Source organism: Anoplopoma fimbria, chromosome 19, assembly GCF_027596085.1.
Source record: "Anoplopoma fimbria isolate UVic2021 breed Golden Eagle Sablefish chromosome 19, Afim_UVic_2022, whole genome shotgun sequence".
NCBI classification, from domain to species: Eukaryota; Metazoa; Chordata; class Actinopteri; order Perciformes; family Anoplopomatidae; genus Anoplopoma; species Anoplopoma fimbria.
In genome coordinates this window covers 7,334,436-7,346,936 of record NC_072467.1, presented here as the reverse complement: position 1 = coordinate 7,346,936, position 12,501 = coordinate 7,334,436, and the positions used below count along the sequence as shown (strand labels likewise).

General features: G+C 40.5%; 1 protein-coding gene across 1 annotated transcript in view; it reads right to left on the bottom strand.

Moving 5' to 3' along the window:
• Positions 1-12,501, bottom strand: part of brsk2a (BR serine/threonine kinase 2a) — a 155,913-nt gene that overhangs the window by 41,052 nt on the left and 102,360 nt on the right. Inside the window, exons 3-4 of the mRNA XM_054620048.1 lie at positions 5,117-5,202; positions 1,855-1,995 (exon numbers count right to left, since the gene is read on the bottom strand). Coding sequence (XP_054476023.1) covers positions 1,855-1,995; positions 5,117-5,202 — 227 coding nt within the window. The remainder of the gene's footprint in view (positions 1-1,854; positions 1,996-5,116; positions 5,203-12,501) is intronic.

Here is a 12,501-nt window from a genome sequence, read left to right as displayed (position 1 = left end):
AAAGCCTACCCATTCACAAAAATTCAACCGTACCTTATCATTCTATGACAAATCAGTTTAATTCTTCCCTTATAATTGCCGCGCAACATTATGCAAATCTATCTCCCAGGCATTCAGTACTCTACCCCACGTTCTAGGGAATATTTACTCTTTTTACCAGCTATCCCTTCATCATCAGTAGGAAGCTATTCAGGAAACTTTCAAATATACTAAACTATGCTGAGAGGAGTAGAAAAGCCTCTCTCCCCAGCTCTTTCAGACACAATAGCCTTGGCTAAAGTTATGATGGTATCGCATATATCAACATGAGTCGACTGGCTGGCTACCAATCGTAGTGCCACACCATAAAACCCTCTATGACCATGGCCATTTTAAGGTGATGTCTTAATGTGATGGCCTCTATCTGTGAATATGAGAAGTGTGCAGCAAGAAAAAAACTCATATTGTGCTGCATAACAACTGTGTTTTAACTGTTAGTGATTTGAAAATTCTTCTTAATAATGCAAGTGAAGTAGCTCCCTTGTTCTGGTCTTTACTCGCTGCCATAAAATCCTGTGAAAAATGTAAAATAATATAAAAATCAGCCCAATTTATTTTAATTTTAAACCCATGTTGTGGTTTACATTAGTGATCTGAACCTTTTTCCAGTGACTATTACCAACCATTGCCTACATGGTCCGCCATCCTAAACGCCTTTGTACATGGTATCATCTTTTCTTGAGACTTATTAGTTGAATTCAGTTTCTTTTGTTCCTATCTCGTCCTCCCTCGAGATTAATTTTGTGTCCAAGGTAAAAATATATACACTTGAACTTATTCGCCTCTGTGGTCCTTGTGCTGTGAAAAAAATGTAGAGCAAAGGCATACGCTCTCTGGAGAGGAAAAAAACATACTCAAACTCTCTGCTTAAGATCACAAATGGATACAACACACACACACACACACACACACACACACACACACACACACACACACACACACACACACACACACACACACACACACACACACACACACACACACACACACACACACACACACACACACACACAAATGAGCACTCTAAATCAGTCCCCGCTGACATGTTTGACTTCTGAAGTATATATGATTGCCTCTAGTCGACGAGCTTGTAAACAGTTAAATTACCCCCTGAAGCCAAACACAATGCATCACATTAGTCACTACCTGGGAGCAAATTTCAACAAATACAATGACTCAACACTGAGCAAAGCCCAGTAAAGAAAAGTAACTTCTGCTCTGCTCTTAAAAATGATACCCGAGCTCTTTATGTAGAAACTGTATTTCAATCTGCCCCAAGCCAAACCATATACTGTATATACTCAGTTGTATTCTCAGATATGAGGTGATGTGTCTGCTTGACTCTTTCTATTTGACGTGTCTGCTTAAACTGTAGTTAAAATAGAAACTTTAAGAAACACAAATAAATATCATTTTCATAATAAGCAATATCAAGTTTTCTAAGTTCTATAATCTCCATATTGAATCATTGGCTTGAAAAAATAACAGCACCCAAAAGCTATGAATAAACTGATTGAAATTTAGATTGTAGATTCACTTCAGGAAGAATCTGTGTCTTTTTATAATTTATTATTTGGGATCTCATTATTTGTTCAATGTTGTATGACAACCAAATTGACTTTGTTACACCTCCTGGGTATGCTTGATTATTGGTTGTTTTGTCTTTTTAAATGTATGTGATGGGTTTATGCAGAAAGCAAATGTGATTCTTAAAGTTTAAACCCAATACTTCATATACATTAACTTAGTCCAACAATTCCCAACATACGAATTACTAGCAGATATAGTCAACAAGTCTCTTTGCATTTCACTTACCATATAGAATGACTGTGGCAAAAATCCAGGGCAGACATGATTTGTCTGAAGAATTTCCTGGCCTCTTTAGGTGTTAACCTGCCTTTCTTCACCAAGTAGTCAAACAGCTCACCGCCAGACACATGTTCTAGCACAAGGTACCTGAGAAATAGAGAGAGAAAAAGGAAAAATCTGTCCAAGAAATACAGATAAAAGAAGGACAAGAACAGCATGAAAAATGCACACATATAAAATAAAGATCTAACCTCCAGGGACATGAACAAATGATCTCCACAGAGCTCTTTAAAAGGGCCCTGAAGAGACAGAGAAGCTCCTGACCTCAGAGGTCTGTAAGAACTGGAGCAATATGGGAAGAATGGTTCCCCTACAGCTGTTTCACACACAAAACACCCAAGATCAATGATCTGATCTTCCCAAAGTCATATCCTGTTGACAGTTTTATTTTCATTGTGTCATCTGTTAGCTGTCCCCACAGTCAGAGAGTAACAGTGTTTCACAAATATATATGAAGGCTTCTGATATAATATATACTCTTCCCTCCGATGGGAGGCATCAGAGGGATGAAGTTGCATAACACTACAAAAAAATGGAAAAGTTGTGTGACAAGCTCTTTGACATAAGGGATTTAGGAGCTTATGAATTCGGATATGGTACAGACGCTGTATGTAAGCTTCCTGGTAAGTCTTTGTCTCAGCACTCGGTTAATCAAGCAAAAGAGACAGAAGATTTTAGGGGAAAAAAATCCTTGCTATACATATAAAGTGCTTGTGTTGTAAGTTCTTTCTTCTTTTACCTTCCTCAAAAATGCACACACACACACACACACACACACACACACACACACACACACACACACACACACACACACACACACACACACACACACACACACACACACACACACACACACACACACACACACACACACACACACACACACACACACAATGGTCCCTGCCATCACATTTTCTAGAGCCATTCTTCAGGTGGCCTTTGAGCCTGTGTGGCTGGGCTTGTGGGGAGGAAGTCTGCTCTGGGACTCCAAGGGGACAGGGAGAAGATTAATCTCTGCTGGCCCAGACCTCAGAGCTCCATCTGTGGGATGAAAGCCAGCGCTGCCCTGCCCCTGCTCCTGCTCCTGCCCCTGCTCCTGACTGGCCTGCTCGTATATCCTAAACTGAAACTCCCTTCATCTTCACTAGGACAAATTGAAACTCAGACAGGCAGTGAAATACTCTCTTTCTGCTGTCTCTCTACCTGCTGTGGATATGTGTGTCTTCAAGCAATGTTATTGATTACACCACAGTATTGCACATTGTATTGGTCCACAGAGCATGTGTTCACTAAAAAACCCTTAATATAAAAAAAGCTGGCTCTGGCTAAACCTCAGTAGCTTTCGTGTGTTTAACAAGTAGATCGCAGTATGTGAACACACATTAATACATTCATAAAAAACATGGACATTGAATTCAGAATGAACAGTCCCCTACATAATATAACTATGATTTAAAAACTTTGTTTAGTCAATTAGTATATTGGTAGCACTTCTCTGATTTACCGACCATTTTACATTTCATCAGAAGTAATACTAAATTAAAAACTGTTGTAGAATATTTTCTGTGGCTCTGAAAGCGAGCTTTCTTAAAGCTGTGGAAATGAAACTAGTTATGTCACCAGAGTTATCTCAACATGGACAAATTAATTAAAAAACAGGGTTGTAGAGTTTGAACAAAGTTTACTTTTACAAGGCTGGGGTGGTTTAATCAATTTTAATGCTTTGGAATATAGGAATTGTAGGATTCAGCGCATGTAGAGCTTGACTGAAACTCAGGTCAGGCTATTGCAGCCTATACTACACAGATGTTGACTGATGTTGACTTGTTGACTTATTTTAATCTAATTCTCTTAAGTAACCAACATTTATGGATATGCAATACTAAATAATATTTTATGCTATATACTTTGCTATGACATTGTCATACGATGCAGTGAATGTTGGACATTGAGCAGTTTTGGCCTCACTGCCAAGCAAATACTAATAGGTATTTTAAAAAACATGTCTTGCATGTGTTACAAATGATCATTTTATACCTTTTCAACACTGCAGCAAAAATCTGAAATAAAACAGCTCATAGCAGCATTATTACAAATCAAGTGAACTTATATGTGTTATGGTCTCTGTTGAGCATTTCTTTTTCGTGACCATTTTACATTCTCAAAAGCATAATTTGTATCAACATCATGGTGTGATCATTCATTCATTTCGAGCAATGAATTATCCATAAATAAAATATTTGAGGGCTATGTATCAAACTAGTTCCACCGCTCCCTGCCCTCTTGTACACACACACACCACACCATTTTAAACAGCTTGCAGTGGGATCTCTGCCAGCAGCATAATAAATCTTAACAGCTCTGGGACTGCTAGCTCAAAAAGATTCAGTTTGTCTATCATTTATTGGCATTGAAGTGTAGATATCTGAGTAACAATCCAAACAATTTTGATTTCAAACTAACATCACTGATGGAAGTTGTACTAAAATGTACTAACTGGTGATTCAAAATGTAAAGCAATTTGTCTCCTGTGACACTAGTGACCTACTGTCAAAAGTGATGAAGCAATGGGCACAAAATGTGATTCTAATAATCCAATTATACGATGAATCAAAACATCCGGCTATTCCTTTCATCTTAAAGGATGACATGTACAGTACTGCATGTCCAATCCCATTTGGCCTGTAAGCTCAAGATGAGAACTAATTGAATTCAGTTGACCAGCAGTCCTGTGTAGATCAAGAGGGCTACTATAAGCTACTGATGGGCTTGTCACTCACCCCTGTTAAAGTTCCCTAATAGATTTGTGTGTGAGCCTGCATGTGCATGCGCAGCTGCTGCAGCAGACTAATGCTGCTGCCCCTCTCCATGGCTAATGTTTCTTAATGCAATGATGTTGCCTCTGATAAGCGTGTCATGGTGTTTACATTATGTATACTTCCTCTCCCTATTAGCGGTCCCCTAGGGCGCGTGACCAAATTAAACGCTTCACGCCAATACTAATGGGGTATCCGCCCCTCCAAAGCTATGATGTTTGCCCTCCAATCATCATCATATTCTGGCATCCGAAAGATCACTTGATGATAATGATATTCTTGACCCACAAACGTTTTCATACAAACAATACTTTAGTGTGTGCAGTAGATCTGTGATTTAATATTATTAAGCATGATTTCAAACTAGACCACAATGCACTGGTGATACTTACAAGTATTTTTTATTTTCGTAGACATCATGTAGCTTTAAAACATGCGGGTGTTCTATGAGCTTCAGAATAGCTATTTCCCGCTCCACCTGTATGACAGAGGGATGGGTAGGGAAAGAGGGAGGAAGGGAGAGGGAGAAAAAAGAGATTTGATTAGTTTAAAATCAACACAGTTAAGCTCCTAAAAACACTCCAGGACCAATTGTCCTAATCTGACCTCTTACACTGCAACTTTCTTCTCACTGCTGCCAAAACTGAAGCACCAGGTAGACAAACTGACTGACCCTGAAATAGCCTGTGATGATTTCTTGCCAATCGTTTTTCTGAGGTCACCTGTGTAGGTCACTGTTAGAGAGACAAATCCGAGAGGCAGCAATCTGTAATAACACTTCACACAACCAGCATAAGGGCTTAAAACGAATAAGTAAACCAATGAAAGGAGCTGATTGGCACTTTCTACTGACAGAGAGGACAGAGATAAGCTTTGACCACACTCTGGTTGGCATCCAGGCCAGCAAGCACTGCTATCTCAGGTGGAAAATGTAGTTTGCTTCATAAACTGAAGGAAACAGGTTGTGTGTGTCTTATCTTACAAAAATTGTGTCCTCTCCTCTCTCTCACAAAACAAGTCTAGCTGAATACTTTGCAATCACATTTCATAGCTTAGTGGTTTGCTTAAGGTGAACATAAATCAGCTTGGTTTGATAAGAAGCATGAGGTAGTATAACCTGTCAGAAACAGATCATTTGAACATATCTGCCCACTAAGAGTACCAGCCTGCAGGTGATTTGGGGTCAAAGTGTCCACTCAGGTACATCAACATCTCCCAGAAGAAGAACACGGTATATGAACACAACACGGTGTCTAGATCAAGCAGACGGTCCACACAAGTTTGTCAGTTCTGTTTTTGTTCTTGCTTACAGAGCTAGTGAGAGACATATACAGTGTACTGCGAGACCAGTGAGAGCTGTATTTCACCATAGTCAAGCAGATCAGTTTGGATTTGTGTCAGCATCTCCAGAGAGCTGTAGTCAGCGTGTGCAGCACTGAAAATCAGCATGGAACCCACTTCGACAGAAGCCACCGCTAATCTTCAGCCCCCTGTGCTGCTCTCCTGCTCTGCTTGCGGTTATCGGCTCATCCTTTTTCCTCCAACTTTCCTGTCCGTCCTCTCCACCACCCTCTGTGTGTGGCTTTGACTGACAATGATGGAGATGAAAGGACATTGCGAGTTAAAGGCTCCTGTGCCTCATCTCAATCTCATCAAAGTCAGTTTCACTTTGTCACTTGCCTGTGACAGCCTTCACGCTGCTTTAATGTCACACTCATTGTGGCCTAACTTTATGAACACTCATGTGGAATGAAGTCAAAGCTCTGATCTGCCAGCTAACTCTGTTTTGTTAAACCTCACAAAGTTGTATGCTTGACCGGGCGTGAAATCCGGTTCTTCCCCCTTAATTATGCTCTCACATTGTTTTTCATTTCAGAACAGCTTGTATTGGTGATTAACCTACTGTCAGCGCAGGTATTGTTCCCTATCTTGACACACTGTTGATGATTATTTTCTGCCCGAACAGAAGCATTCCAATCTCCAATCTGTATCAAGTGTGCGATAAAAAACTGCTGAATTAGCTTACATTCAGTCACTGAAGAAAGAAATACATTGCTTTTAAAACTGGTGTTAAAGCCTCAGCCAAAAAAAAGTGACGGGATTTTATTTAAGCACAGCAAGGCACACTGCTTGGCTAGAAAGGGTAAAGTGGTAAATGAGTAATTAGCATTAGCATGGAGTATCAGTGGGAGTAACGGCTAGGCTAATCAGGGCTAATCCAGAGACTAATGAGCGCTATCAGCAGCAGTACACCGGGCCACTTTCTCACCTGAGGCTAAGGTGTGTGGTACAGGATGAGCCCATGGTGGATAGCTAGCTAGCAGGAAGCAGGGCTCCCTGCAGAGACACTAATGCTACCCAGGACTCAGGGAGAGATGAGCTGTCGAAATGCTACAGAGCCAGCAGCTGGCTTCCTAAACTTCACCTAAGCGCCTCCTTTTAGTTAATTGAAATAAGAGAAATGAGGCTTAATGCGGAGACTTAACAGTACAACTGCCTGCTTATTGCAAGATTAGCTGTTGATTAACACACTAATGTAAGCCTGTGGAGCAACCCTTGCTCTACAGTTTCCTTAAATTGCCTATGATTATCCGTCAAAAGAAATGTACTGACAAATGCATTTACATTTGCTTCGTTTTACAGTTGGAAAAACACCAAATACAATGCCTTTATACACACACAGTGTCTAACTGTTTGCTCACTCCTTATCAAAGCCACAAACTCACACATCCAACACCTCCATAACTTCATGCTAGTATAAAAACCAGGTGGTCATCTGCTTTCCTGGCTCCTGTACACGGCTCCACTCTCTCTCATTAAGTTTCACATCTGTGAGTGTGGACAGCTCTTTCCCCCCCATCGCCATGGCACTTCATTAAGCCTTTATTAGCAGCCGCTTGGACATCTTTTACCAGGACACACAAGCACATGGACAGATGGACGGTTGGTCAGATGAACACACACCTGCTCTTCTCATCTTTTTAGTGCTCTTCATGTGTTCAATAGTTCAATATATTGCAAAATGTTTTCAAAAACCAAACAGGGTTACAAGAGGAAGTAAAGGTAGAAAAAAACACCTCATCAAAAACCAGAGGTGAACAAAATTGCGAGGATTGACACTAACCCAAATAAGCTAATTGACATGGAGATAATTTGTTTTGTAAAGCACAGTGGTTGTGGAGTCGGCATCATTAGCAGGAGATCTGAGAACAGGAGCCTGTTAGTGGGTGGGCTGATTGGCAACGCTTCGACACACAGGGTTTCCTATCAGTGTATCCTGCCACACGAAATAGATCAATATGTTCGAACAGTGGTAATTCCTGTTAAGGTGATAACCACACAAAACAAAAACCATATAATGTCTTACTACCAGGCTCCAAGAAACTGCATTATTTTCCTCCAAGTTAAAAGCTTGAGTAGCACTCTCTTCACCCTGGAATTTAATTTTGATGTTATGTTTGAAAGTACGCCTGATGTGATTTATTACTTGTAATTATGCTGTAATTTGCAGGTGCAGATGGTATTTTATAATAGAAAAAGGAAACTATGCATGAGAGAGGGACTCCAAAGACAATTAAGGCAGAGCTGTCACCAGTGCTCACATATGTCACTTCAAATGCAAAGGATGGGAGCCAGTTTAGCATAGTTCCATCAGCTCGCTATTGATTCTTTAAATTACAGCCCTGGATCTGAATGGCTGAATGGACGAGCAAACAAATGACTGGCGACATCAATAGTTTCATCGCTTTGGCTTAGAGTCCAGTGATAGAGGACAGAGGATCACAGGCAGGCAGGCGACAACAAAGACGCAAAGAGATTAGATTCATGTCACACATGTCACAGAGCAACTGAACAGAGAAACAATTCCAAAATCTCAGAGGGGAAAAATATTGGATCACAGGCCCTGTCATCTCTCACTCTCCACTTATTGCATCTCGCTCCCTTTCTGTCTCACGCACACAGAAGGAAAACACAGACATTTCTGTCACCTCCCCCGGGCGAGCGGGTGAATGGTCCCTTGATACTGAGATCTGAGGATCAAAGTCAACAGGGCAGCCATGTGCGTCAGATAAAAAAACGTGGGTGGCTATGCTAACATGGGAGCTACCGTGCATGCAAGAGCTACTGGGTGGATAGAAAAACAAAAGAGAGACAGAGGAAAGATGAGTGAATGTGAGAGAGATGAAGCATAAGCCATGTAATTCTCTGCAATGGAGAAGACTAAAAGAAATGTAAAAGAGACAGACAGAAAGAGAGCGCAGTGGCAGTGCCAGCTCGTAACCCCCTGAGTCTTGCAGCCTCTTTTGTTGCTAATTAACACAACATGGGGAAAGGATAACCTTTTTAGCAGCGCCATACACCAAACAGCCCACGGAGAGTGAGATGATAACAGGTATAGCAATAAGGCGGCAATGTGAGGAGCTAAAAGCATGTGACAATCAAGGAAATAAGAACATTACAGACAAAATATCTATATAAGGTGAAAACAATGAATAATTTGTACCATATTGCTCGAGGTTCCAAAAGCTTTACCTACAGTGAATCACATCATTTTTAAAAATGTACTTTTCTGAATGATGGTTCATATTTATGATTACTAAATTGTAGTTCAAACAGAAGTCACTTTAAGACCTTCTTACTTACTTTTCATATAACAACTCTACATAAAATCTTCTTCCTCTAAATCATTTTGTTGGAATCTCAAACCAATTAAATCATTTAGAATAGAATATTTTACAGGTCATTTTACTACCTAGTGCAATTTATCACTCAACCAGAAACTATTATAATCTTCATCTTCTTTAACATCTTTGTGGCAGAAGTTAATTTACAATGGTCTACATTTAATGAACTCTTTCTCTCAAATTTCAAAGTCCAACAAATTTGTATTCATATATCTTATTTATAATCTTAATCGAAGACATTGTAAATTAAACATTTGGGCCTTATTTTCTGCATTTTACTTTCCATTGTTAATTGTATCTCATTGGTTTGATTTGACCTTTATCAAAAAAATATATATCTCAATATGGCAGGGAGTAGGATGTAGTAGATAAACCATATACTGTATGATAGCATATGGGTGAAGGAGAAATAAGGTGGATTGGGCAATGGCGTGAGAGAAGGAGACGGGGTCCAACTGTCAGTAAGCAGAAGGGGAGGAGACAGCACAGCATGGCTGCTGGCTCACAGACAAAACCAGTCAGCTTGTCTTCCATTCATACTTGTGACATGTGGACACATTAACGCATGATGCAAACACACTGCACACACACGCCGCCGATCCCTGCAAGCCACGAGCCACCTCCATCCATCCATCCATATGTCGGTCAGCGAGCTAGTAGGGCAGAATATGTGTTTTCTGCCAGGAACAGAGGGTAGCCAAGCTGGTGTGTATGCATGTATGAGTGTATCTTTGTGCACGTGCTTACACATGCATGTAAATGCCAAGGAGTTTAGTGTTTGTAGAGTGCTGTATGTCAGTCTTTGTGACTGGGAGGGAAGGACATCAGTTTCAAGGGCAAACACACACACACACACACACACACACACACACACACACACACACACACACACACACACACACACACACACACACACACACACACACACACACACACACACACACACACACACACACACACACACACACAGTCTACCCGTTACACCCTGATCCCAAGAAGTGTGTTCAGGTGCTCTTCCTCTACTTGGTTTGCAGGGCATGGTCGCTACCTTCAAGATAATATTAACATGTGTTCCTAGGAGAACCTGCTTATCCAAAATTGGGTAAAAAACTGACGGATTTAACTATATTTGGTGAGGAAGCGTGTGTGTTCGGTAGTTGTGTTATCTCCCTCTGCTGAGTTAGTCCCACTGAGAGCAAAACAAAATACAAAATAAAATCATATTTGTATGCTTCTATTCCAGTCAAAATATCTCTCTTACTTTCATCCTTCTGTTTATCGCTTTCCCCTCCACCCTGTGGACCTCACATATACACAAAGGCATGTGTGCACACGCAAACACACACTGATACACAGTCAGTGCAGCAGGTTTTTCTGATAATCACTGTATCAGTCATCCTTTGTGAAGAGGAGGTAAATTCCCTTCACGGGGGAGTTTGATCAATGCCTGAGACATGTAAATCGATGTGGACATAGTCTCTGCTAGCTCGCTAGTCCTTATCCTTTATCAATCTCCCAAGCTTTCAAATCTTCCTCATTACCCCTTCCCACCCAAGACCAATTCTGACACTCCTCCTCCTCCTCTTCTTCCCTCTCTCCTATCCTTCATTTATTCTCTTTTTCTCTCATTCTATCTTTCTAATCACGTCAATGATGTGTGCCTATGCTGCTGACAGATCCATCAAGCTGCCACTTAGACCAGTGGCAGGCCCCATCATTTCACACTAACGGACATGTCCCTGGATAACCTTGGTCATAATAGAGTCTAATGGCAGAGATCCTCCACACCCCGGGGTCAAAGGGTAAAGTCATGAACCTCTTCAAACATACAGCATGATGGGACAGAATGGTACAGGCTTGGAGAGGGTAAAAGTTGTGTGCCTTTGTGTAAAGCAGCGTGTGAATAGCTGTGTATGTCTTTGTGAAGAAGCCACATGTAGAATTAGGGATTTATCAGTGAAGGACAGGCAGTGGATCCCTTTGGCAGCCATGTTTATCTGTTGGCCGACTGAAGGGTCTTTATGTCAACTCGTCCATTCCGTCACTCACTCCCTAAGCGAAGGATATTTGATGTGAGGGGTTTGGTAAGGTGACCTTGGATTGTGTGGAGATGTGAGATGTGGATTAATGAACTGGCTTTCACAGACTAGAGGGAAAGTGCAGAATTGAATATAATGATTAGATCTGAAGGTCATTTGCATCCGTTATAAAAGTGTAATCTAATAATCTACAGTTGTCTAGTTGCATGTTAGTTTAGATGGAATTGTCTCCAATTTGCCAGGATGACAGAAAATATATATATTAAATGACATCTGCTGCCTTATCTGGCAATATAATTTCCCTTTTTGCTGCCAATGTAAATTTGGTTGGTTTAATGCTGCAGTCTATTTGATGGTTTAACTGTATAAGACCAGAGCATTCCTTTGAAAATGAAAGGAAGATAGAAAGAAAATGTGATGTACTTTATGAAAACCTTTGTTGAACATTCATTATTGGAAACATTGAGATGATTGGCATGTAAAGTGGAAAAGTTGTTAAGCTCTGTTATATGAAGGAAATAAATAAACAAAGTGGACAACTGATTAACCAGAATAGAAAAATGGGGGCCTTACTATAAAATACAACACAAGCAAACCTAGGTGAACCACAACACTTGTGAAAAAAAGAAAAAAAAAAGGAAAGTGAGTAATGAACACGGTAATGAAGACTATTTACTGCAATAATTCAGGCAGAAGGTACTAATTAGCTAACAGTGATTCTCCCACTCAACTAATTATCTCCACATATGAATACATGGCCCATTCATTGACACATGAGCCTGGTCAATAGTTAGTTGGGCAAAGGAGTCAATACTGGACAGACAACAGGTCAGGAGGTAAGACTGGTCAACTGAAACAACCCAAATTAGTTTGAAACTTTGTAAATAAGTTCAAAATAGCTCCAATAATTTAATCAAGGAGTTCTGTTAGCTTCTGCACTTGTTAATTAGATGTTACACTGAGCGGGAGTCTCTGACACGTATAAGGCACACTCTTGTGCTCTGATGGTACTGTGAATGCATACTAACCTACCCTAATATTACTGTAAACCAT